Source organism: Psammomys obesus, unplaced genomic scaffold (genome assembly GCF_907164565.1).
Source record: "Psammomys obesus unplaced genomic scaffold, mPsaObe1.curated_primary_1811, whole genome shotgun sequence".
Taxonomy (NCBI): Eukaryota; Metazoa; Chordata; class Mammalia; order Rodentia; family Muridae; genus Psammomys; species Psammomys obesus.
Genome location: NW_026590699.1, coordinates 3772403 through 3799500, shown reverse-complemented (window position 1 = coordinate 3799500; position 27098 = coordinate 3772403). Strand labels below are relative to the sequence as shown.

The 27098-nt window shown below is 47.0% G+C and overlaps 1 protein-coding gene across 1 annotated transcript in view; it reads left to right on the top strand.

Moving 5' to 3' along the window:
- The window catches only part of Myom2 (myomesin 2), a 64202-nt gene that overhangs the window by 12178 nt on the left and 24926 nt on the right, over nt 1–27098 (top strand). Inside the window, exons 6-18 of the mRNA XM_055608465.1 lie at nt 140–232; nt 7078–7166; nt 7256–7306; nt 9589–9753; nt 10014–10175; nt 12110–12251; nt 13766–13965; nt 14747–14800; nt 19894–20021; nt 20835–21018; nt 22521–22695; nt 24002–24123; nt 25731–25918. Coding sequence (XP_055464440.1) covers nt 140–232; nt 7078–7166; nt 7256–7306; nt 9589–9753; nt 10014–10175; nt 12110–12251; nt 13766–13965; nt 14747–14800; nt 19894–20021; nt 20835–21018; nt 22521–22695; nt 24002–24123; nt 25731–25918 — 1753 coding nt within the window. The remainder of the gene's footprint in view (nt 1–139; nt 233–7077; nt 7167–7255; nt 7307–9588; nt 9754–10013; nt 10176–12109; nt 12252–13765; nt 13966–14746; nt 14801–19893; nt 20022–20834; nt 21019–22520; nt 22696–24001; nt 24124–25730; nt 25919–27098) is intronic.

Below are 27098 nucleotides of genomic sequence, written 5' to 3'. Positions count from 1 at the left end.
TAGAAAGGCAGATCCAGAGCAGCTTGCAGTCGTGGGCAGGAGAAAGGGGAACAGATGTTTCTTGGAGTACAAAGAAGGCTGGGACAAAATGCAGAAGTAAATCTGCCTGTATCACGAAATGAATGCTTCCCTCCACCAGGTACAAAGATGGCAGCTTGATCTGCCAGGCAGGTGAGCCAGGCAAGTACCGGATTGAGAGCAGGTATGGAGTGCACACCCTGGAGATCAACAGGTGAGGATCCGAAGCCACTGTGTGCCAGGGTCGCATCCTCTAACCATGTGCAAACTCAAGAGAAAGTGGAAGCATCTGGGAGAGGTGATAAAACCCTCACCCCTATAGGAGGCTGAGGCAGGGAAATCAGGATGTCTGAGCCAGCCTGATGGACTGAGACCTGAGTGCATCTGTAATTTCAGGGGTGACTGGGTGAGTCACATGGTGATACCCACATGCTGTACTCAGACACACAGAAGAGCACAGGGAAACTTATTCTTCCTGCATGTTTGCCTAGAATGAAAACATCTTCCTTTTACTAAAAATATTTTATGTATTGGGTTTTGTTGAAGAAGCAATGATTCTGGTATTGGTTCCTGATGACAAGATAGATACATTCAGTGACAGCTACAGTGGAGAAGTATGTTCAGCCCCTAGCAGATTGGAGCAGACACCAGAGCCAAGGAGAGGGTGGGGCCTGCATGGAGAAAGTCAGACAGGAAGCTTCCAGGGTAGGGGTCCTAGAAAGGCTGGAAGCAGGATTCTTGAGGAGTTTAGGTTGGGGTGAGCAGCCATTCCCTGGTGGAGATGGGTAAGGGGCTTCACTAGAATGGAGGAAGGGATCAGAGTGAGTGGGCTGTGTTCTCAAGGCTCTGTTTCAACGTGAGCCTGGGTTGACTGACAGCCGTTTGTAGGCGCTGGTCCTGCAGCTGAGGTGGCGTTTCTTCTTTCTGCTTCCCAGCTTTTCTTCCTCTTTCTATTGCTTCATTGTGACTCTTGCTTCTCTGCTAGGGAGACAGCCCTTCTCTGGGCTCACGTTGGTGGCTTGAAAATGTACTGCTGTCCCTGAGCCCTGCAGAATTGTGGGCCCCTCAAGGCCATCACTGCACGAGTGTCTCTCCCCAACAGCTGTCCAGTCTCTACTGAGTTGGAAGCCCCACCCCCTTAAGCTCAGCCCCCTGGCCTCACAGCTGGTGGGTTTTTTTCTGTCATCCATTGAGAGCCAACTAAATATCAGGTGCTGTTCTAGGTGGTATGTGGTTGGCCACCAAAACTGGACTTGCCATCTGGTATCCAGAAGGTGTCCCATATTGAGCATAGGTAAATAAACAGGTAAGATGAGGTGAGAACTGGGTCTAGGGTAGCAACTGGTCATTGCAAAATGAGGGCCAGGGCCAACTTTCCTGGGAAGATGCATTGTGAGTTTCGAAGGTGAGAGGGAGTAGTGGGAAGTGGGTGTTTGAGTGAAGAATCTCCAAAAGTCTCTTGAAGTACACAGGTGCTGGGGCTGGAGGGAGAAGGAGAAGTAGAGGCTGGAGCTAGGCCTGTAGATCAGGGATCCTGTAACACAGGCATGCTGCTGGCTCTGCTGAAGCCAAAAGGGGTCTTAGAAGTTAAGGCAAGCAGACAGGAGCCCTGCTGACGTGGGGTGGGAGGGGCCGTAGGTGACCAATGTAGCTCTTGCTGAAATCAAGAGTAAGGTACCTGTGGAGCCAGGAGAAGGCTGATGAGAGGGATCCAGAAGAAGGTGCAGGTGGAATCATTGGTCCCTGGGGAAGCCAGTTGGCCAGGTGGGTCTCCAGAGCAGAGGCACTCTGTGGACAGTAGCTCTTCCCTTGACTTCCGGATCAGCGGGCAGTAAGCTAAAACCAGTTTTCTCATCAAGGACACTGATGTCACAGTACCTGACCCCTGGGCTGGGTGCACTCCAACCAGCAGGCCCTCCGACCAGCAGGCCTGGGTGGACGGGTGTGAATGAGCAGTTAGTTTTTTGCCAAGATGTGTTTTCTCTTTATCGATCATGAAAACAGTCACACCCAACCCAATGTTGGCAGTAGTCAAATTTTCTGTTTAGAGTAACATTGGCTTTACACAGTGAAGAAACACCCAGAATGAACTAAGTTAACTAGCCCTGGAAGGCCATGAGGGAATGATCCACAAACCCAGGTCTTTTGACTTATACATCTAAGGCTAGCACATCTCTTCTTCTCCTTCTTCTTCTTCTTCTTCTTCTTCTTCTTCTTCTTCTTCTTCTTCTTCTTCTTCTTCTTCTTCTTCTTCTTCAAAAAGAGCAGCAGGAAACCCCACAAATTATAGCTCAGTTCAGCTGTTCATTCCAAAGTGCTGAGCTACGGATCATCTGATCCGGGGCGTCTCCAGGGTGTGGAATGCCTTGTCCTCCTCTCTAGCTGGCAGTGGGATGAGCTTTTCCTTGCATTCTGGGATGACATTTATTCCTATGAACACTCTCTGGCTCCTGCAGCTGAATTTAAGACATTGAAGCACAAAGTGGCTCCTTGGTGCAATTTGAACTTTAACTTGCAATCTGCACTGGGAGTATACACACTCATACATTTTTCTTCTCTTTTATTTTGAAATAATTTTCCCGTGTTGCTCTCTTATTCTGAGGGGCACATGGAACAGCTTGTCTCATTTTCCATTAGTGACATCATCTTGTTAGTGACCATGATCCACTCTGCAGAATGTTTTCAAGACCAAACTTTTATTATGTTTTACTTTCTGACTTTGGTATTTAAGTTTGAAAGAGTTGAGCTCTAAGTCCATTTTTTATATCACTCACCATTTAAGGACTTAGGTGTTGCCCACCAATAAGGAATTCACTTATGATGTTATCTGTCCATCTTTTGAAGAGATAAAATTGCACTAGTTCTCACAGAAAGTTGTGTTGAGACACTTTTACACTACGACTCTGAGAGGCGAAGGTGCCCCCATGGAAGTAAAAACTGAGACCAGAAAAAAACAAACAAAAAAAAAAAAAAAAAAAAACACAAAACCAAACACCCTCCCATTCTGGGAACCCATCCAAGTAGAAAGCAAAACCCTCGCAAGTTCTCTCAGCATGAAGCAAAGGCTAGAATTAGACTCTGCGTTTGCTGAACACTCTCTGTGAAGCCCTGAGAAGCAGAAGGGAGGGAAGGTTCCCCTGGGACATGGTGCAGATGGGGTCATAGTTCACTGGCTCCAAGTGAGCCTTCGATGAAGTCAGGGTCTGGTGGAGTTCCCAGAACCACCGGGCTTCCTCTCTGCTTCCCCTTCTGCCCCTGCCCTAGGCCTTTCCCTACAACCAACCCTACCAGTAGTGGGTTAGCCGAGTCTTGGTGGAGTGTTAGGACGGCTGCTCACTTATTGTTTATATGTGTACCGCTGTTTCAGCGTTCTGCACTGTACAAAACACCAAGGAGTACAATGAACAGAATAAAGGAAGAGGCTAGAAGTTGTAGGCTGCACTCTGCCCACCCGGCAGCCGTCCGGATGCGCGCAGTTCTGGGAAACCATTGTCATGAATCAAAGGGATATCCTATTTTGGAAATACATGGGTTTCCTTACTGATGGAAGGGAAGCTGTGGACCCTGCCTCTTCACTGGCTTTCTTAGGCACAGGAGTGCGCTGTGACCTGGCTACAGAGGAAGAGGTGCTCCATTGTGCTCTAGCTCAAACTAGAAGTGCTAATGGGTGAACGGAGGAGCTAATCAGTGTTAATGCGTTAGGTGGCGCTGTCCCATCTTCACGCCTCAGTCAGCCTAGGGCAGGCTGGGGCTTGAGGAGAGGCTGCTGGGCGGGCCTGACCACTTGAGCATTTCTTTCTGGTCTCCTGTGGTCCATTCTGTGACAAGCTTTGCTTTCTCTTGCCATTTCAGCTCTTCCTCACTCAAGAACGCCTCAGAGGGTTTGGGAGCCCCTGATGTTTGGAGGAAGAAAGGAAGCTTTGTACAGGAAAGAGTAGGGAACTCTCCTCCAACTTTTAGTTCAGGAATTGAGCTAATGAGTTTTAACTGATGAGGATAAGTTTGGTATCATTTATAAAACTGCAACACTTTTTCAAATACATTGCTTTCTACTAACCATCAAAGTCACCCCTGTAAAGCACTTTAGGAATTTAAGTTATGGATTTTGGGAGGAGGGCTAACATTAATAGATAAGGACTGAGAGTTGATCCAAGGCAATGCATGGATCCAAGGCAATGCATGGAACCAAGGCACCATGGTACCATGGCTGTGGTGTTATTGCCTCGGCAACCATGTTTTCTGCTGTTATTCTGATTGGCCACCATTGAGGATGACCATGATTTGCCAAGATGAGTGGTTCTAAACAGAAACAAGTTTTTTTCTTGAACTCAAAGGACATCACTCAATTAAACAGAGATGGCAGAAGCTGGACTGAGGCCTAGGCACAGTCAATTAAATACTACGTAAATTACACACTAGAGAGTTCTCACAATGCCCTTAGCTGTGCAAACAGGAAATGATATATCTAGGCATAGGCATTTACCATGGATTTATAAATTGAAAAAAATTGCATTGCCACAAAGAAAACTTAGTTTGGAAACTATTATACTAATACGAAGGGCTGTTGGTGGAATTGGATATGGTGTGATCTCTGCAGTTGATGGACACTCGGGTTCCATCGGTGTCCACACTCCTTTGGGACTCTGCATGGTAATAGGTGTTAATCCTCTTCTCAGCCCTGAGGATGAGGTGATCTGCTGGGACAAGGACAAGGACAGCCTTTGTCCTCTGGGCTCCTTCTGGAAGTCCTGCCCAGGCTTCCCCTGCTTCCTGCTGGGTGGTTGGTGTGGCTGTCCTGCTCTGACTTCCAAGTGTTGTCTGAGCCACTGTGCAGTCCCTGTTGGACTCCATGTTGGTTGGGCAGAACACTTTGCCTCTTTCTGTCAGCTTTCAAGGACTTCCAGCCATGCCTGTGGTCATCATGCTGCCATTTTTTCTCATTGGCAGTGCTGTTGATAGCAGAGTTAGGTGAGTGTTGGTGGAGAAAGTGTCCATACTGCAGAACTTTGCACTGTGCCCTGCTCTTTTGCTCAGGAGCAGGACTGCGCAGAATTTCAAACTGCATAGCCGTCGGATCCTAATCGGATCAGGCCAGCGTGGCACTGTGCTGATGACGGGTGGCAGCTGGCATGCATTCCTCCCAGGTGAATATAACACCATGTTCCAGTGTGTGTGTCCAGATGGACAGGGCTGGCTTGACCTCTGTGAGCAGTGGCATTTAAAGGGGGTCAGACGTCATGCCTGACACAGCAAAAGAGGGAAAAGAAAGGAGTTGGCAGACAGCATAGATGTCTGAAAATTCTCTCCCCTTTCCTAGCAACATTAAATTTTTGGTCAAAGAAAATATTTTCAGCTCTGAACACTACAGAGAAGAGTGTTACGTGACCAAGAAATTTCAGGAAAGAGCTTTCTTTGCCTCTGGGAACACCGGCTGTGGGCAAAGTTTTCACTTCTCAAAAGGGAACTTGTGTTATTTCTTTCCCAAGATTAAGGCCTCACCCATCACCCCTGTTTTGGAGGGATACAGCATCAGGAATGCAAATTTGGAGCCATGTAGACCTTGTTTCCCATTTTTTTGAGTTCCAAATTCTCCCGTGGTGATTTCCAGGATCTGTGACAATGTTTCGCATGATAGTGGCTGAAGGTTGTGCCACTGGGAATGTGGCTCAGTCAATAAAATGATTGATATACAAATGTGAAGACTGGAGATGGATTTCCAGAATCCATCTGGGCATAGTAGCATATGCTTGTAATCTCAGTGCTGGTGAGGCAAAGACATGTGGATACTTGGGGCTATCTATCTATCTATCTATCTATCTATCTATCTATCCATCCATCTACCCATCCACCCATCCACCCATCCACCTACCCATCCATTGGTACCAAGAATGATTTCATAGGAAGACCTTTGGCTTTCATATGCATGCACACACATGTATCTACATGTACATACATATGAGCACATATATACACACACAGGAGAGAAAGTAAGAATGAAGCTCCCCAAAAGGACCTAACAGAGCATCTGGAATTAATCAGAATGATTTTTCTGGGGAAGTTGGAGCAGTGTCAGCTCACAAGCAGAGATGTGACCTCACTTCTGAAGGCTGGAAGGGAGAAGATGGACACTCTGCATCCTGAGAGTTTGGGCCTTTGCCATTTTAAGGTCATGGTCTTCCTGGGATGGGCACACACCAGTGTCTTAGGTAGAGTCCAGCCTGGGTGTTTTAATGACACCTGTGTGGGCCATTCCAATCTGGGTATTGTATCATTTGTGATTTTCAGCAGCAGCTGTTGGCTTGGGAGTTCTGAGGAGTGAGATGGGGCTGTGTGTCTGCTTTATTTGACCAGTAGGGTGCTCTACACATAGGAAGGCTCATGAGTTTCTGTTCAGATCTTAGACACAAGCTCTGGCTCCTGCCAGGGGCTCTGGTGAGTTCTCAGCAGCCCGGTCATGCTGTGATCTCAGAGCCATTTAGAACAAAAATATGGCAGGCACAATCCCACTTTGGGAAGTATCAAGACAACATGGACATTGGGACAAATTGCCAGCTCTTGGGCCACTTTCAGCCAGCTGGAGATGAGCTCTTAGGCAGGAAAGAAACTTCTTTCTGAAGAACAGGCACAGGACCTTCCCAAACATGCTTCTTTATTGTCCCAGCAGGAAACATTCTCCTGTGGACTAAGATCCCAGAAGCTTTCACAGTGACTACATGAAAAAAAAAAAAAAAAAAAAAAAAAAAAACAAAAAAAAAAAAAAAAAAACAGACTCCACTAGGCTGAAAAATAGGGTCAGAGAGACCAGTGATTTCTCCTTGAGAGTGAAATAAACAATTCCTGGACACGGTCCTAGCCTTCCTTTCTGAGAGTCTAGGCCAGGCGTAGTTTGGGATCAGGCATCCATGTGTATCTATAATTAATACTATGCTCTGCCCTTCGTCGTTCTCCAAAAACTCACAAGAGATCCAGGCAGCAGGGTTGCTTTCGAGGAATGCTTCGTTCAAGTTCAGGATGTTGACTGTGTCAGAACATCTCACAGGCTTGCTTTCTCTCCCCAAGGGCCGACTTTGAGGACACGGCCACCTATTCAGCAGTAGCAACCAATCCCTACGGACAAGTGTCTACCAACGCTGCAGTGGTGGTGAAAAGTATGTCCCTGCCGTCTGTCCTGGGAAGGGGAAAGCCTTCGCCCTTGCCTGTCTCTTTCTGTGCCATAGTGACCCGATTTCCTCCACAGGGTACCGAGGAGATGAGGAGCCATTCCACTCTGTGGGACTCCCAATTGGATGTAAGTACCCCTGAATGTCTTTGTCTAGAAAGATGTTTAGTGACATAGCAGAGAGGTGAGAAATGATTTTCCCAGGGTAAAATCTTTGTTAAACTTATGTTTCTCATACCTTTTCAGATTTCCCCAGCCAGGGTTAAAATGTGACAATTTTCTCTGCTGACAAGCTGGTGGTTTTAGACATAGGTGAAGGCATCACTTCTAGAGACTTAATACATCTGAATTGGAAAAAGAAATGAAATTCCTAGGTGGATCTGTGATTGTGCCATATTTTGTGTGTGAGAAGACTCCACGCTCTTGAAGGTTCCTAGGACATTTAAATGAAGCAGCTACCTGAGGTCTAGATGGGACAGCCAGCCAGGGTATGCTGAGAATGATACACACTGCTCCAGTGTCCAGCAAACCTTTTCCTCATGAGTGGTGCCCTGAAGCATTCAGCCCCTTGATCTATAGTCAGTGTCAGCACCCCTCCATTTGCCATTAAACCCCATGCATGAGAATGGGGAGAAACTACCCATGGGAAAAGGGTTCCTTGGCCACAGTGACCTACACTGGCTCTGTCATGTGACAGACATTTCCCAAGAGCCCAAGAGCTGTGCTGACCTGGACCAGGTGAGAAAGGCCACCAGGCTGAGGCCATCAGAGATGAGAACCTGCTTCAGAAATAGCTCACATATGGTTTAAATCTGACCTATGCTCCTACAGAGGAGTTGTGCCTTCCATGTGAGCCTTGGCCTGGTCATGATTTACACATGAGCTGTAATCATGAAGAATTTTCTGAGGGTGGACCCTTTGGGTGCATAAACATGGTGTTTATGCACGGATTTTATTGGATGGGCCTACAGCCAAGACTTGTCTGGTATTAAACCACCCCAGGAACACAGGGCAGGCCTAGGTTGATGAAGGGATGTCTGTGGATTTGGAGTTCATACACCTTGAGTTCTTGGATCTTTGAGGTTATTTGCCCTACTCCAGGGTTTCTTCCATTAAAATTTTGTCTTTCCAAACAGAGACTTGAAATATCTATAAGAGCTGCAAAATACCTTTAGATCACAATTGACAGTAGATGCTCTTGTATTCACACATTTCAGCAAATGTAAACTTTTAAATTCATTTTTGCACTTTTGAACTTAGTGTCAAGTTCATATGACATGGAGTTAATCCCTCTAAAGCACACAGTTCAGCCATGCTCTAGCCATTTTTAAAGGGCTAGAGCGATCGTGGAGCTGGCTGGAGCTTCTGGGCACCCCACTCATCCTCCCAAGTCAAAACTACCATCTTCGTTTTGTTATAATTTCTGAACTTTCCCTACATGCAAGTGTTTCTAAGTCACAGATGTTTTTGGTTTTAAAATTTTACCTTTCAAGTGTGGTGGTGCACACTGGTAATCCTATTACTCAGGCTGAAGAGGAAGGAGAGTCCAGGTTGAAGGCTAGCCTGAGCTCCATAATAAGAGCTTGTCTCAACAAAGAACTGGGGACATAGCTCAGTGGTACAGTGCATGCCTAGTGTGTGAAAGGTCCCAAGTCTGACACCAGTGCTACAACAACCGAATAAGCAAAACTGATTGATTTTCTTCCAAAGCACACACACTCTCCTGAATACATTTTTGGGGTTTAATCTGGTTCTAGTTGACATCTGCAAATCTAGTTAGTTTAAAATTGCTGTGAAATGAGACATGGATAACAGCAACTCCACGGTTTATTTTAAAGAGGGAAATGCCATAACTCTAGAGGGTCTGACTTCCCCAAAGTCACTCTTTGGGCTGAGGTGGGATGTAAACACAGCAGAAGGCCCCTGTGTGTGTGACCATAAGACAGATGAGCTACTTTCTAACTGCAGAATGGTTGTCTCCCAGGACAGTGACTGACAAGGGGCCATTATTTCCCATGGATTTTGCACAACGGATATCCAGGGCTACCAGGGTGTCTTCTGGGGGAGGCTGCTTTCTGCCTTGCAGCTAGTCCTCCCTTGGCCTCCTGCTTGCATGGGCTGCTCCCTTCCTCCTCTGTGAGGGTGTTGACCCCATCATGGAGCCAACCACATGATGTTATCAAACTCGAATCACCTCTGCAGGCCCTGCCGCCCTCATAGCGTAGTGGTTAGGGCTTCAGCTTATGACTTTGGGGAAATGCATACTCCTGGCACCCCCCCCCTCCTGGAGGACATGCCCTTCATAACCAGGCAAGGAAGCCGCTGGCATCTGGCGGTGGCTCTGAGTGTATTCTCTGTGCCGAGACACAGGCACACATGCCTGGTGCTAATGGTGTCTCCTCCTACCCCAGTGCCACTCTCATCTGTGATTCCATACACACATTTTGACGTCCAGTTTTTGGAGAAATTCGGGGTCACCTTCAGAAGAGAGGGCGAGACACTCACACTCAAGTGCACGCTCTTGGTGACGCCAGATCTGAAGAGAGTCCAGCCTCGGGCTGAGTGGTACCGGGATGGTGAGTGCTGTGGTGAATGGGGCCTGGGGACCCTGCTGATGTGTTGGCTCTCCAATGCTGCACCTGTGAGCCCTTTATGGAAGAGTGGCCTTAGGCACTTGTCTCTCACCCCCGCCGGTGTGATAGCTGCCAGCAGAAAAACAGACCCGGGGAGGGTGACCTTGGCAGCTGGCACTGACCTTGGACCTCATCCGGGAGCCTCTGGAAGCAGATGGTGGGGAAGTACCCGGACCTCACCTTGCCCTCTGCTGCTATTTCAGATGTGCTGCTGAAAGAGTCAAAGTGGACGAAGATGTTCTTTGGAGAAGGCCAGGCCTCACTGTCCTTCAGCCACCTGAACAAAGACGATGAGGGGCTGTACACCTTGAGGATTGTGTCCCGGGGAGGAGTCAGTGACCACAGCGCTTTCCTGTTCGTCAGAGGTACCTCAGTTGGTGGGCTGTAGGTGGACAGTGGGAGGAAGCCAAGTAGCAGGAGGGGACAGGAAAGAGATGCTGGAGAGCGAGAATTTGGCCATAGCAGACTCCCCTGACAAGAAATAGCCTCCTCTGAAGTGTGACACAAGCCTGTCATCACAACCCTGAGTTGTGAGTAAGCAGAATCCTCAGAGAGAGTGTGTCCTATACTCAGCTCTGTGGAGGATGCTGTGGGTCTCTTTACACTCTGCTGTTACAGATTGATGCCAGTCTAGGACAGTGTGGCTCTAGTCTTTGCTGACCTCAGTTCATTCCCACTGACCATGACACAACATGGTGGCAACAGTTACAGAATGCCCTGGGTCTGACTGAATCCTCTGTCCTGCATCTAACCTTCAACACAGGCTCACCAGGATGCTGTTCTTAACTATGTGATTGAGAAAGAAGTTCATGGTATGCTAGGCATAGTATCAGGCAATAGCAATGATGGTGTGCATGTAAACACTTGTCAGATACATGTTTGTAGTTGTGCATAGATAAGTGTGTTCCTGCATGCTCTCCACAGACCACCTAAAATTCTCATGACAGCTTTGTAAGTTGCTCTGATTCCTGCTGGAGAAGCCAAAGCTCAGAGAGTTTGCTCATCTTCCTTGTGGAGGAGCCAGGGCTAAATTTTGTTGGAGCCACAGACTGAAAGAGTTCCCTGTGCAAAGCCCAGTGCTCTGTGCTTGAGCTGTGTTCCTTTCTTGGTGTGTTGCTTCTGCCATTCATGACCAACCCACCCAAGCTGCCCTCTATGGGCTCCTTCCTGAGGCTGCTGGGGAGATCCCAGCTATGGCTGCTGTCCCCTGGCCACCATGCTTTCTGTCTTGCATAGCCAATCATCTTTAGCTGGTCAGTCTGTTCACCCTCCTGCAGCTCCAGTTGTGGGCACTCTGAGAAAGCAATATATGTTAGATTTTCTCTCAGCAGCAGTTAGAGCAGAGCTTCATGGATGGCTCTGCTATTAGTATGTTACCCCAGGAACAAAAATATACATCTCACTCCTGCACTTCCCACAAAATCACACAAGTACGCAGGGCTGTGGTTTCAGGCTCTCCCATATAGTTCTGTGGGTTTTATTAGGGTTGGCATTAAAAGATACCTTCCATTCTCCTGTGAGCCTCTGGCAGGCTGTTAGCACTGTAAAAATGCAATGACTTCACGTGGGTTTGATTGCCTTGCTTAGTCAGCGCTATGAGCAGAAAGAACAGGACACAAACCTGAGGGAGTTCTGCCCTTCTAATTACTTTCTGGAGGCTATGAAAAGAGAGGAAACTCTAGGCTCGATGTTAATAAATCCCTCCCTTTAGTACACTAGGGAGGTTTGGACCAGATACCACAGAATGCTCAAACTTTTGTGGGTATAAGGGAACCGTGGCTCCTGAACAAATCTGGATGTTAGATGAGAAAAATCAAGTGTTCCGTGTATTAAATTTCTTCCCAGCTCTGCTGGCTTCAGTGTGGGGAAACTTGACCCAGGCGTTTGACCCCCAACTGCCTTTTTGTTGATGTTGCATCCTCACATTTTCTAAGAAATGTAAAATATAAAGGCGTCTCAGTTAAAAATTTGCAGGTATTGCAAAGGCTGGCCCAACCCACTGTGTCATTTTGGCAACTTGTAAGATGGGACCAGATAAAATTAAGAGAAGGTGAATTTTAATTTTGCATCAAATTATTAAAAATTCACAAATGAGAAGATGAAATGTTCAAAGTGTTAAAAATATGCACATAGATGTTTATATTTGTTGATATCAGCCTACTGGGTTACTAAACACATTCAAATACCTTAGTGATTAGAGATCAGACTGAGCAGAGGGGATGTGACTTTGGAGGTCTGTGGGCAGGCTTTACCAGTGACCCTACCTTGTAAGTGATGAGAGGATGTTTCCCTACCACAGATGCTGACCCACTGGTCACGGGGGCTCCTGGAGCGCCCATGGACCTGCAGTGCCACGATGCCAACAGAGACTATGTTATTGTAACTTGGAAGCCACCCAACACCACCACCGAGAGCCCTGTCATTGGCTACTTCATTGACAAGTGAGTGTGTGCTTCATTCCGTCCACAGGGATGGAAACACCAGCGGCATCACTGAGGTGGCACATTTGGATGTGTAATGCCACTGTATAATGGCTGACAGAACCATCCAGGAGAGTACTGACACTATTTGGTCTTCCAGTGTCACCTATAACGTAATTGGTAGGTGATGCCAGCAGGTTGAGCCCTCGAAGACCCACTGGGGCTTTGTTGGCCAGTAACAAGGCTAACCCTTCATTTGCAGGATAAATTAGGGGACGTGAGGTGGCACTCTGTAACATGAATGTTCAACTCTTCAACTCAAAGAGCCCAAAGGACTCCTTTTCTGACCTCGCTGTTTTCTGCTGCAGATTTAACATAAGGTTTATATTTAAATTCCCCAGGCTATGACAAACAGAGGCAAGAATAGTCTTGCCTACATTTCCAGACAGGACTCTATTTTCAAAAGTCTTCTAAATTCTGCATGGGAAGGGCCCTAGAAAGTGATATCTTACTATTCAGGAGCCAGAGCAAGAGTCCTACTCAGCTCAAGCAAGACGTGAGGACAGAGAGGAAGAGACAAAGACAGGGATTCCCCCCACAGACTCAACTCACAAGGCTTAGCCTTCCAAGCCACAAAATGAATTGCCAACAATGTAGCTTGTCTCGTCCAACTTTGATGTGATAGTTTTTGCCTTATATTTTATTTTTGCTATATTTTATTATCATCTCTTAGAAGCCTGTTCTTTTCTAACGAGAGATAGAAAGGGAAGGGATTCAGATGTGGGGTGGGACAGTGGGGGGTAGGGGAGAAGGTGGAGAGGAACTGGGAAGAGGGAACATGTGTGATGGCAAGAATTATTTTAAGCTATAAATCACAAAGATAGAGCTTATCTGCTTTTCCAAGTAACTGCACGTATGTGGCTGTCTCTCTGCCATCTACTCTTTTCTCATTTGTCATCTATCTATCTATCTATCTATCTATCTATCTATCTATCTATCTATCTATCTTCTATCTGTTCATCCATCATCTATGTATCTGTTTGTCTTACTTAGTATCTATTTATGCTTCTATCCTACCTCATCTCCTATCATCTTATCTTATAGGCTTATATATCATTTATTTACTTCTCTGACTTGTCTGCCTTACCTTCCAGCTGTTTCCAATCTTATCACGATTGTCTTATCTATAATCCATCTTCTACCTGCCTTCTATCTTATCTTGTCTGTCTAATCTAATCTAATCTAATCTCTATATTGTCCATCAGCTCCATCATCTATCTGTCATTTATCTTATATCTATCTCTTCAATCCATTTATCTGTATAGCTACCCATCCCTCCTCTACAGATATATATAGGGAGAGCTGTTGAATTTCTAAATATATTTCAGTGTTTACTGTTTTACTATGAATAGAAGTCAATAGTTTAATAGTGTGGATTTTTATCCAAATGGCATTCTCTCTTGTGATAACTGCTCTATGAGAACATACCTCTGATATGTGCTTTTTTTCCCTCTATATTTCTTTTTCATTTGAAGATGTGAGGTGGGAACTAACAACTGGGTCCAGTGCAATGATGCACCAGTCAAGATCTGCAAGTATCCTGTCACAGGACTTTTCGAAGGAAGGTCATATGTGTTCCGTGTGAGGGCTGTCAATAATGCCGGCATCAGCAGGCCTTCCAGGATCTCCGATGCTGTGGCTGCCCTTGACCCTGTTGACCTCAAAAGGTTACAAGGTATGCCCATTTAAGTCCTAGTAATGACTGGGAGCCTCTGGGCAATCTGCATGTGGTTAGTTTCTCTGTTACCCACCACATGAAGACTTTTTTCTTTCTTGGTTTTTCAAGACAGGGTCTCTCTGTGTAGCCCTGGCTGTCCTGGGCCAGGCTGGTCTCAAACTCACAGAGATCCACCTGCCTCTGCCTCCCTGAATGCTGGGATTACAGGCATATGCCACTGCGCCTGGCCACTACACGGTGTCTGGTGATGAGTGTGGCAGGACAGTGTTTCCCCCTTTCTTGACATCTCCATCAATATCGTCTTTAGAGTTAGAGGTGACTGACACACCTCCAGTAGAGGCAACCAGGCAGACACCCGTGCTTTACAGTACTGCTTCTTACTTCCACCAAGTACTGGAATCTAGAATGTGCAGTCATATGTCCTCCATCTGTTCATAACACAGTTTTAGTACATAGTGGGATTTAGGTGTCAACACCAAGCCACTCTGTGTCTAAGTTTTAAATTCAATGGCATAGATTCTTTCATGGGGCTGGACCCTTCATCATGGTTCATGGAAGTCACTATTTTGACCTTAATATGAGTCCCTTGACTCTCCACAAAGAGCTGATGGTGTTGAGAATGTCCAGGAACACTTCTGAAATAGCAGAGGTTATGACCCCATAACTGTTTTGCTGTCTAAATACTGAGCCAGCCCACAGCTTGCCCCAAATTAGGAAAAAGTGTGCTTCCTTTAGGGAACCCTTGGATGTCAAAGTCACTGTCACCTTTTCTCTGCAGCGATTCATTTGGAAGGAGAGAAAGAAATTGTCATCTACCAGGACGACCTTGAAGGTGAGCTCTCTGCTTTCAGCTGTGTGAGCTCGAGGGCTTGAGTGGGAGATGAGAGCGGCTGAGGGCAGAAGGGACAACGATCCGGCTGTAGCATGTCTGGGACCCGCTCTTCTAGTTGGTAGAGCTGAGGCTTGATTCCTAGCTGAGGCTGGGTCCTTTCTTACTATCTATTTCCTATTAGCTGTTGTTTTTGTGCATATGTATGTGCAAAAGTGTGCATCTGGACAACCTTCTCACTTCTCAGGTAACCACTTCCCCCGCCCTTCTCTTGAGACAAGGTATCTGAGTGGCCCAGAGCCGGCCAAGCACTCAGTGAATCCCAGGGATCCACCTGTCTTTGCCTCCCAAGTGCTAAAACTACACAACATGTACATGTGGCTTTTTGCACGGTTTCTGGGGAACAACAAATACTGTACTGATTGAGTAATTCCCCACCTTACTAACTCTCTTAGGGAGAGAATATTGTGCTTCATTTTAACTTCATCCCTAACACTGAACTGAAAGGGTTGTGGATCCCCTCAGATGGCATTTGACTTATAATACTGCATTTCTTGTCTTCAAGCTTCATGTTGTGAATATGTCTCATTACTGTGCATCCTGAGGAACAAGAAATAGGGGCTAAGGAGATGCATGTCACACCAGGAATCAGACATCTTGAGAGTTCAATTGAACTTAGAGCCAGATCACAGTGCATTGAACAGAAACTTTAAAAAGTAACATTCCAGGTGTGAGATGACCCAGAGGGCAGAGAGCTTCCTGGGCAGGCCTGGTGACGTGATTTTGATTTCTGAACTCACAATGGAAGAATAAAACTAATTTCTGAAAATTGCCCCCGAGCCCTCACACACACAGACAGACACACACACAGGTACACACACACAGACACACACAGAGACATATACACACACGCAGACACACACACACACACACACACACACACACACACACACACACACACGCCTTTTTCTTCTTTTTAAAAGCAAGACTTCAAATCAGCTTGAAGCCACCAGCAAAGCAGGGGTGCTTCTTGGCTCTTCTTCAAAGTCACCATATTAGAGAAGATTCCTGCCAGGGTGTTGCTGGCTAGGACTGACTTTTAGGTTTGCAGTACACAGTCTGCAAAGGGGCAGCCCTTCTACCTTGTGGAGGTGACAGGGTCCCTGAATGACTGCTCCAACCCTGACCACAGACCAAGAAAAATTCCACAGAAAGCACCTGGGGACTCTACGGAGGTGACCCTGAACTGGCACTAGGGGTTTTTGTGAAACATACCTACAGAAGACCTCCAAAGCCATGAGAGCCCCCTGATCAATACTCGTCAGGGGAAACTGTCCCAGGTTGTGTGGCTTACACAACCCTGAATAATTGTCTGGCTCCCTCAGTCTAGCAATGTGCCAAGCACGGGGTCCACTGAAACATAGATATCTGAATGACTGAGAAGTGGCTCTGAGATATACTGGAGAAGATTGTCTTGCTGTGAGCAGGCCCATGTAAATGGGAGGTTTGGCGTGCAGGGGGAAAGGCATTCTCTTTCACTCTCATGGGATGTAGGATTAGCTGAGAAATGTTGTGCTCTCCCAGTGTGGACAGTGGAATTCACACCCCATAACAAAGCCACGGTGAGAAGGTGCAGCTTGCTTCATAAATGCCTTGTGTCTGTGATGAAACCTGTAGTGCCGTGAATCAGCAGAGCCTACTAAAACTCCCAAAGGCAGGGACCTTCCAGCTTTGCCTTTCTAGCTGGCTAGAGGAGCCGCCTTTTAGTGTATACACATAGATGCATTTGGGAAGTGTGCTGAGCAAAGAAAGAATAATGTCGCATAAAAGCAATGCTAAGTGAACGAAGCATTTTCACAGTAGTAACAGAGATGATACAGTGAGGTGCTGCCTGCAGGCATAGTGGCTTCCATTCATGTCGATGCTTTTTTTCTGAATATAATTTACATTTTCCAATAGTTACTGAATTATTGCACCAAAAGAGGATGGTCCATCCATCCTTGGAAAGGCTAAGATATGTTCTTATATGATATACTAAGATTGTTTTAGTATGTGTCTCCCCCTTCTCTCTCTCTCTCTCTGTGCTCTCTCTGTGTGTGTGTGTATGTGCCCTGGTATGATTGGGGAGGCCAGATGACTTTGTGGCATTAGTTCTCTCTTTCCCCCTTTATGTGGTATCCTGATTGCCTTTAACTGTCAACTTGACACAGCCCAGAGCCACCTGACAAAATAGTCTCCACTGAGGTTATTGCCCAGATAGGTTTGGCCTGTAGATGTGCCTGTTGGGGATTATCTTGGTTGTTAATTGATCCAGAAGGAACCGGCCTTCTGTGGGCAGCACCATTTCCTGTGTGGGTGACTCTGGGTAATATGTGGAAGCTAGGTAGCGAAGCATAAGCTATAATGAGCCAGGAAGCAGTGCTTCTCCACAGTTTCTCCTTCAAGTTCTTGCTGGAGTTCTCACACCGACTTCTTTCAGTGACTGACAGTAAACTGTGAGCCGAATAAACACATTCCTCTCCTACGCTGCTTTTGGTTAGAGCATTTTGTCACAGTAACAGAAATGAAAGTGGAGCCGGTGGTTGGTGGTTTCTGAACTCTGGTCACTAGGCTTGTGCAGCAGACGCTTGCATCTCCTCAGCAGCCCCGCCACCTCTTACTGATTGGTTTCACTCTACTGACTCCACATTCAGGATCCTGTGAACTGCCTTGGAACAGGGAGCTTGGATCTTGTGTATTCAGTTGATCATCTATTCTGGAAACTGTAGCCCTCGGCTCTGGTTTCTCATTTTCTTGACTTCAGGACTCTTGAGAGCTCTACAAATTCCAAATCAGCCTCAGGTTTCAGCAACTTAAGGAAACTTCTTCTGGGGTGAGGGTGGGTTTCCTTGGGTTGACATGGAGCGAAGCCCAGGATTGGACCCAGAAGCCCCATGAACCAGCTCAACCTCTCAATGGCTGTGGAATTAGGTGTGGCTCCTACTCAGCATACTAGATTGGAATTGGGCAGTGTTGTCTTTCAAGGGAAAAGATGACAGATACTGAACCATTTTAAATAACAAAAAGATGAAAATACTATATATGTATTACTCATGCTATATTTTTGTTATAAAATATTTTTAGTCTGAGAAATATTTCTGTATACAAAAAGAGTACATAGCACAGTGATACGTGTACGCGTGTCTCCATCTTCATCCCGTGTAACCATGGCCTACTAGGTCAAGGTCCAAGAGAACTGGTAGGAGGTGAGCAGAGGCCAAGGATGTTTGCGGCTAACCGGTTGTACCCAGCGCCACAGCACAAGGCACATGGAGAAGCATTGGGTCATTTTCTTTCACCGTTATCTCTACAGACCACTCCCTCCACCCTATATGGGTTTTTTGTGAATCTCACGAATACGTTTTGGCTCCCCGGTCATGCTCAGTCTGGTTTCTTCTGTTTGTAGCTAGAGCAGATCTGCTGCTTGCTTCCCCCTGAGGTAGTGTAGAAAGACCTAATGACTCAAGAATTCCATCCTCACTAGCAGCTCTCTGCCTTCGAAGGCTGGATTTTTACTTCTTGCCTTGGTATCCAATAAAGTGTTTCTTAGTGCCCTTTCTTTATGCACAGAGGCTGTGCACCCAAAACAGACAGGTCTCAAGCTCTGCTGTGTGGCTTTGGTTTGCAGCTGCTCTAGGATGGTGGAAACCATGCATGCTATGTCCTCTTGGTTTGCTTGATCAGAAGTGATTTGATTCTGGGGAGCTTGGCAGAATTTTCTGTGCCTTTTTCTGGTGTCCTTGCTTGTACTCTTTTGGGTGCTATACACATAAGAGGGTTGAGAACAGCTAGTGGGGACCTTGGGTGCTTCCCATTCCCTCAGTCACCCTCTCTCTCCCCATTTTCCTGGAGACATGCTGACTCCTCAGTGAAATTCAACCCATGGACTGGCATGATTCCAGACCAGGATGAACCCTCCAGAGCGCGCTGTACTCTGGAAAGGGACTCTCGGAATGAAACCCAATATTGTTTTGTGCTGTTTCCATGTGGGTGCCCAATTTGCTGCCTGGAGCTGAGTCCCAAGGGACTCAGATATTGCGAAGGGCAGAGAGATGTCCTGGGTACTGTTCAAACCATTTTAATCATGTGCTAATCTAACTGAAACTCCTAATATTTTGTATACCAATTAAAGGGACCTTGGGTCTGACAAAACCTCTATCCTTGTAAAAATTTCCCATAAATTCAAACACAAAACTTTACCACCTAAGTTTAAATAACGTAGGTAGGTGAGAGGGGACATAGGTATACCAGATGTCTTTGATCATAAAAATCTTTTGGCAGTTATTTGCAAAGGGCTTATCACCATCTCTGCTGAAGTTTAAATAAACAGGCACAGATTACAGTGCTTGCAAATGTGTATGGATCTGTAGAGGCAGGAAAGAATAGCACGCCTTAGGAGCTAATAGAAGACTTCAGTCCTCAGTATGGAGACATCATCACTGCAGTGTGGGCTGTGCAAGCTCCTTGTCAATGCTGCCTTCTGCCTGCTGTCTTCCTAGACCCTAGCAAGAGACAATCATGGTTTGATTGATTACTTCTGAAGAAATCATTTTCTCTGTCCTACAGAAACTCTGAAAGATTTTTAGATGAGACGCCTGGGAATTGTTTGTTTTGTTTTGTTTATAATCAGAAATTAAAATGGCATGATCTTTGATGGAGTACTTTGCTTTGACTCTGTAAAAAGGAGCCCAGGATCCTGGGATTTGTTTGCCTTCTCGAGTGGAAATGGCCAATTGCAATGGGCCACACCAGAGTAGTCTTTAAAAAATATTTATTTTCTTTTATGTGTATGAGTATTTTGACTGCATGTATGATCTATGTACCGTGTGTGTAAGTGGTGCACTCAGAGGCCAGAGGAGGGCACTGGATCCTCTGAAACTGGAGTTTGAGCCATCATATGCATTCGAGGAATCAGACCCAGCTCCTCTGGAAGAACAGCTGTTGTTAATTGGCAGAGCCATCCCTCCCGCTCACCTGGGCAGTCTTTGCATCCTGGGCTATGCTGGGGAATGGCTAAGTGTCCCCACACAACACTCACCAGTTCACTTTCCTTACAGGCGATGTTCAGATTCCAGGACCTCCCACTAACGTTCAGGCCTCAGAGATCAGCAGAAACTATGTTGTCCTCAGCTGGGATCCTCCCTCTCCACGTGGCAAGGAGCCCTTAATGTACTTCATTGAGAAGGTACTCAGATCAGGGTCTTAAGAAGGCAACTCTCATGTGACCACCTTGACTTCTGTGCTTTACTTAGGGGCTGTGAGCACATCGGTGCCCAAGAGCCTGATCACTGATGTGTAATAGGAGGTTAAGTAGTGGAGAGAAGAGGTGAGATCTGGGGGCTGGTTTCCCCACAGGTAGCTGCTCTGGTATAGAAACATGTGGAAACTGAGCTCTGTCACCTGTGTAACCGAGCTGGTACTCAGCTATTTGGTTCCTAGGTCCCCGTATTTAGGGAGATCACACATCTGCATCTGCCTTTCCAGCTTCTCCCAAGGACTGCAGCTTTCCTGAGAAACTCAGGTCTATTCAGGCTCAGGGTTTGCATGCAAACGTTGCAGCCACTGGGTGGTGATCTTGTAGAGGGAACCATGTGTTGGAGGCTTCATTGACTGGATATACCTAAAGATAAATGCTTTGCATGATATAGCCCAGTACACACACACACACACACAAACATATACAACCATATTCGACTTTGTTAAGATATAGCATTATACCTTATGTATTCTCTCTTAGTCTTTATGAACTTGGGCACTGTGTTTAACAAGATGATATAATTCCCCAATGGCTAAGTAGCTACATTTAGATGTGAGAAATTGTCACTGTGTGACCTGTGCTCTTGAGAACATGTAGGTCATGTCATGCCACTACTGAAAGTAACTGCAGAATGGTGAAATTTTTAACTGACTTATGACTCATTAAGTGGTGATAGATACTCTTGTTATCTTCCCATGCATCTTTCTGAGACTCTGTCCTCCCGTCCTATTTCTCCTGAAGTCTGCAGTTGGGAGTGGCAGCTGGCAGCGGGTCAATGCCCAGACAGCAGTGAGATCCCCTCGATATGCCGTCTTTGACTTGGCTGAGGGAAAGTCCTATGTGTTCCGGGTTTTGTCAGCCAATAAACACGGCCTGAGTGACCCATCGGAGATAACACCTCCCATCCAGGCACAGGACATGATTGGTAAGTTTTGGCACACAACCAGAATCCATGACAGGCTGAAAATAAGGCGCTCCTGGTATCACTTTGGTGAGAGGATGGGGATTCTGGCAAACCATGTGCGTGACTTTTTGCATGGTCTCACATCCATTCACAAGTGCTGAAGGGCTTTCCCCTGTGGTCAGCACACATCACGTCTCCAAAGGTCTATCTTCTCACGAAACCAAAAAGTGGTTTGTTAGTTTGTTTATTGAGACAGGCTATGTAACCCTGTCTGGCTTTAAACTCAGAGATCCTCCTGAGTCTCCTGGGTGCTGGGATTATATGCATTATGCCACATAGCCGGAAACACATGGGTTAAAATGTGTGTTCAGGCCGTGATCGCTTGAAGACCCCAACCCTAAACGCAGGGCAGTTTCTTGCAAACCAGGCTTGAGGATCCCACTCAGAAATTTTCAAATGCAGGCCACAGGGACTCAGCATTTGCAGTCCATGCCAAAGCATAGCCCTCTCAGGCCTGCTGAACCCTGAGACCCTTTGGACAGGATGTACCTGGTGTTAGTGTTAGGCACGCTCATTCTGGGCACCAGGCACTTCTAGCCCCTCTCTCCTTTGTAGCACATCTGGAAAGCTGGGGATGATAGTGAGCTGACTTTGTGGGTAGAGGCCTAGATGGCATTTAGATCCTCTTTGGATTGTTACCTGTTTTCACGGTCACCCCTCAGGACCATAGTTACCACAGCTATAGTCTCTGAGAACAGGTCCTGGCATTTTCTTCATTTATTGTCACATGTACAAATTACGTGACATTAATTAACAAATCACTGGGCATGTGTGCTGGCTAGTCTTATATCAACTTGACACCCAAACTAGAGTTATCTGAAAGGATGGAACCTCAACTGAGAAAACTCAGCCATGAGATCCAGCTGTAAGGCATTTCCTTAATAAGTGCCTGGTGGGGAAGGCCCAGCCCATTGTGGGTGGTGCCATCCGTGTACTGGCGGTCCTGGGTTCTATGTGAAAGCAGGGTGAGCAAACCAGGGTGAGCAAGCCAGTAAGGGGCTCCCTCCGTGATCTCTGCCTCAGCTCCTGCCTCCATGTTCTTCCTTGCCCTGTTTGAGTTTCTGTCCTGACTCCCTTTGATGACAAACAGAAGTGTCTGAAAGTATAAGCCAAATAAACCCTTTCTTCCCCAACTTTCCTCTTTTGGCCAGGAGGTTTCATGACATCAGTAAAATCCCTAAGACAGCATGTATCTGAGGTGGTTGGCCCTGGTTTGGCTGGTGATACAAGGGAAGATCTTTGACCACAGCCCATGGAGATGGGGAGGAGATGTGATGGTCAAACTTTGATTCAATTGAGTGCCCTTATTGATTCCCCCAAACAGGGTATCAGTGTGTCTTATTTCAAACATAGCCACTCCCTTGTGGAGTATTAAGCCTGGCTTTTACTCCTTGGGGACAAAGTGGCTTTCCAGAATGGCTCACACTCTGATTACATCTCCCATCTTCCTGTCTCTCCCTCAGTGGTCCCATCTGCTCCTGGACGGGTGCTTGCATCCAGGAATACAAAGACATCCGTTGTGGTGCAGTGGGACAGGCCCAAGCATGAGGAGAGCCTGCTGGGCTACTACGTGGACTGCTGTGTGGCAGGAACAAACCTGTGGGAGCCATGCAACCACAAACCCATTGGCTATAACAGGTGCCTTCCCCCATCACCCAGCAACCAACCTACGGTCACAGAGGCAGGGCACTGGACAGGGCGTGCCCCAGAGCTAGAGAGACCACCACAGCCTGCCTATAGTTCCCTTTGTTTAGTCACATGTTGGGGTGTGACATTCCGAAGCGCCAACTGGAGGTGAGCACGTCACATCACCAGACGAGAGATAACTTGTCTGTTGACAAAAACAACCTTTTCCTTTGATTGTATAAATGAATGTCAAGCATATGTACACAAGACGTAACGACAGCTATCATTTAAATTCGATTTATGTGGGGGCCAGAGTGACATCTCAGGGTAAACCCTGCTTTGCTCACACAAGGGCAGTTTTGCTGTTCAGCCCCCAACGGGGACAGGGATGGTCACCCTGGCTAGGCAGTGCAGGGGGACCTGGGTCTCTTACAGTGGGAAGCCAGACTCTGTACTTCTGGAACTTCTGTTTCTCTTTCTGCCCAGGACACATGATTGTCTGGGTTTTTGTTTTCTGCACCTGTACCAGATAGGCTGTGTCACAGCCGCCGCTGTGGAGGGTCTCAGTGGCAGCTTTACCACTTTTCCCTAAAGTAATTCTTTTAAACAGGTGTATTGTAAAAATGCAGGGGTACAAAAGAATAACAACTAGAGGTTCTCTCTGCCCACTGCCAGCAACTAGAGAAAGATCCATAGGAGGAAGAGACCCCAGGGGTATTCTCAGGGAGGGGGTTGGGGGCGTTGTCATAATACTTGCTTATAGTCTTTGAACACTTGCTATGTGCAAGGCAGGTGGGCCCAGTTCATTCTGGACTGTTTTCCATGTGATTGCTCATGGCAGTTCTGTGACGGCTGGGCATCACTGCCTGCCAGGAGGGGAAACAGAGCCTTGTAGAGGTCAAGATCATGACAAGGAACATATGTTCTGGCAATGTGTCAAAGCCAGTGCTCCAGCCTGTTCTGTGTGAATTCGTGGTCCTGGTCTCTGCCCACCGGGGGATTCCTGCCCTGTATGCAGATGCACAGAGCTCCTGGCTGTCAGGAGTGAGATGCTATAGCAGAGTTTCAATCCACAGAGGCTCAGGCTGTAAGACCTGAGGCAGTATAACCGGCACTGCTGGCTTGCTTTTTTACTCTAAATATTGAATTTATTCATGACACTGAAAATGAGGGTGGATGTGTGTGGTTTACAGGAAAGGTAAACTTGGCTTTGGATCAAGTGAGAATTTTTATGAAGAACCCCCAGTGACTTCTATGTCAGCCATAGGAAGCGGTGAGCCAGGACTTGTGATGTGTGACTCTTGATCATGTCCCCCAGGTTCGTGGTACACGGCTTAACCACCGGCGAGCAGTACATCTTCCGGGTTAAGGCTGTCAATGCCGTGGGGACCAGCGAGAACTCCCAGGAGTCCGAGGTCATCAAGGTCCAGGCAGCCCTCAGTATGTAGCTCACGAGCTCTTCTGTCTCTGTTCAGGGTTATACTCTCTGCATGAACAAGTGCTTGCCATGCCATCTAGACTACGGACAGGGGACAAAGGTGGTGTGGATGGAGCTTAACATAGCTCATACCTCCCAGTGGGCAGTTTGTCGTGCAGGAAATGGCAATGTGAGGGGAAATGGTAGTAGGCCAACATCATGCCATTTGAGTGTGGAAGACATCCCAATTGCACCCGAACTCACCTGAGGATATCCACTGACCTCCATGATTGCCTCTGAAAATAATGTGCTAGGACCAAACACGTGTGGCGTTCGTGTCACTTCCTGGCCCTACCCATGAATATTTAAAATGTCTGTTATGTTTCTCAAACAGTTCAGCGCAGGTTCGTCTGTGGTGTGTGTGCTCACTTGTGTACACATGCTTATGCAGCTATGGGTGCGTGAGTGAGTGTGGAGTCCTGAGGTGTCTTCGGAGATCACACTCCATTTTATTTTTGAGGCAGGGTTTCTCCACTGAAGCTTGTGGATAGGTCTAGCTTAGCGAGCCAGCTTGGTCCAGGGACCCTGACACTCTGCCTTTTGAGTGGTGGCTGGACCTTGTAGGAGGAACGCTTTAAAACACAAATGCCACAGCTGCATTTTTTTTTTCCCATTGCAGTATTATCTTCTCATTCTCAAGAGATCTGTTCAGGTTTTTCTTTTGAATTCCAAACACTTTTACCACAATTTCCAGAAGCCCTGGCTCACCTGGAACTCCCTATATAGATCAGGCTGGCCTTGAACTCACAGGGATCCACCTGTGTCTGCCTCCCACATGCTGGGATTAAAGGTGTGGGCCACTTCTCCCAGCTCTGCTGTCTGGGAGAGCAGTCCTCTCTTCTGAGGACTAACTCCTCATAAGGACTAGGGAGCATCTGGTTCTGAGTCACACCTCTCTGCCCTCCCAGAAGGACTTGGGCACCTTCCTCACTTGCCTTTTACCACATTCACCCTTCAGGGAGAAGCCAGAGGCATGCGTTTGTTCTCAGGGGGAATTTCTGACTTCACTCTCAATCATGGAGGCTGAACCAGATTTTTCAGTCAGGAGAAGCAGGGGCACACTCCTAAGCTTGGGGGGGGGGGTTGGGGAGGGTAGCAACCCTCTAGACACGGTGTCCAAACGGGGAAGCATGGGCTATACATGCACACTACTCTGAGGAGCTAAAACACACACACAGGGGATCGTGCTGCCCCCTGCCGGCCGCACAGCCAGAAGAGCGGAGTGTTTTCAAATATGCAGACTCGAACAAAAGCTGCTTTTGTGTACCTTCAGGGGTTGGAGGGCACCTGCCATCTCCATGTCTGGTTCAGGTCTGAACAAGTCCCTGTGCTATCATCGAGATACTTGAAACTGCACTTAGAGAGAACAAGAATACAGATGAAAGGAGGTGGCACTTTTAAACACCCCTTTTAAAGGCAGGGGTGAAAACAAGCAGTGACAGTTAAGGGGAGGGTGTGTCCTCAGGACCCTTGTCTGTGCTTCTGTTTCCCCTGTGACTCCAAATGAGGCTGCCTGGAGGCATGAGGACCACAGAGCTCTGGTGACTGTCGTGATTCTGTGTTCTTGTAGCTGTCCCCTCTCACCCTTACGGGATTACCCTTCTCAACTGCGACGGCCAATCCATGACCCTGGGCTGGAAAGTGCCTAAGTTTAGCGGTGGCTCGGCCATCCTGGGTTACTACCTGGACAAGCGCGAAGTTCACCATAAGAACTGGCATGAAGTCAACTCTTCGCCTGTCAAAGAGAGGATCTTAACGGTTGGTTTTTGCTTGCGCCTGTGCCTTTGCCTAGGTGACCTTTGCATTTCAGGTGGGCATCTTCATCAGGGTTTCAGAGTTCAGTGGTTTTGGGGTGCTTTGATCCTAGAAAAGACAGAGTTTAAAAATCTAGAATTAGGGGGATGTGGTGTTTTGGATCTACATGGTCTTAGGAAACTAGGAAGCAATAAGAAGGCTGTATCAGCAACTGAGCAGACTACATAGTCAGTGAAGGTGCAGCCCTACCTGGCAGGGACAGGTGTTTTCCATCTTAGGGGTGGAGCCTGGTGCCTGGGGAAGAGTCAAAGGGAGGGCACTCTGCTCTTTGTTGATAGCTGCCCTTTCCTAGATATCTCAGTGTTTCACATCTCTGGCCCCAGTGAATACACAGAGGAAGCAGGAGGTCTGGAGTCAAGGCCAGATGGAAGCCCGTGATTTTGATTTCAGCTGTTTCATTTGGGCTGTGATCAATGAATTCATCTCCTCACCAACACACCAAGACTGACAATAACAGACACATTGGGAAAAAATGAGAATTTGGGAAGAGTCTGTAGAAGTCTAGTATCTGTCAAATAGAAAAATTTGCTTTATGATATACTTCATAATTATGCAACATTTAAAATACATTTACAGCACATACATGTTATGGTGTGTGTGACTCAAGCTCACCCTCAGCCTCCTGTGGTTCTTTATTGGTCCTGTGCCCCTGGCAGGACTACCTGCATACTCTGGTGAGAAGGCTCTGTCCTCTGGGGGAGTAAAACAGTTTAACCACCAAGGTCTCACTCTGGAAATCAATATCCTGACCTAGAAATGGCTTTCAGCCTACTAAGCTACTAGGTCAAAGGTCTTCCTTTAGGGATTTCCCCCCTGACTGTCAGAGACCCCAAAGCTCAGCAAGGACCGAAGGCTATAGTGATTCAAAAAACCATGACAACTCAGCAAGCATTTGAGCTTGTGGAGCAGATGTTGCAGTGACTGCAGGTGACAGGGACAGTTGACAGGTCAGCCTGCTTAGCCAGGCTGGAGTCAGGGTTCTTGCTAGCCCCTTGCTCCATTCCATCAGACCCAGTGGTGACACACTTTATCTTTATAATGTAAATGGTCTGCAGAGAGAGAGAGAGTAAGAGGGATGGAGGGAGGGAGGGAGAGAGAGAGAGAATCTGAGCAAGGCTTAGAG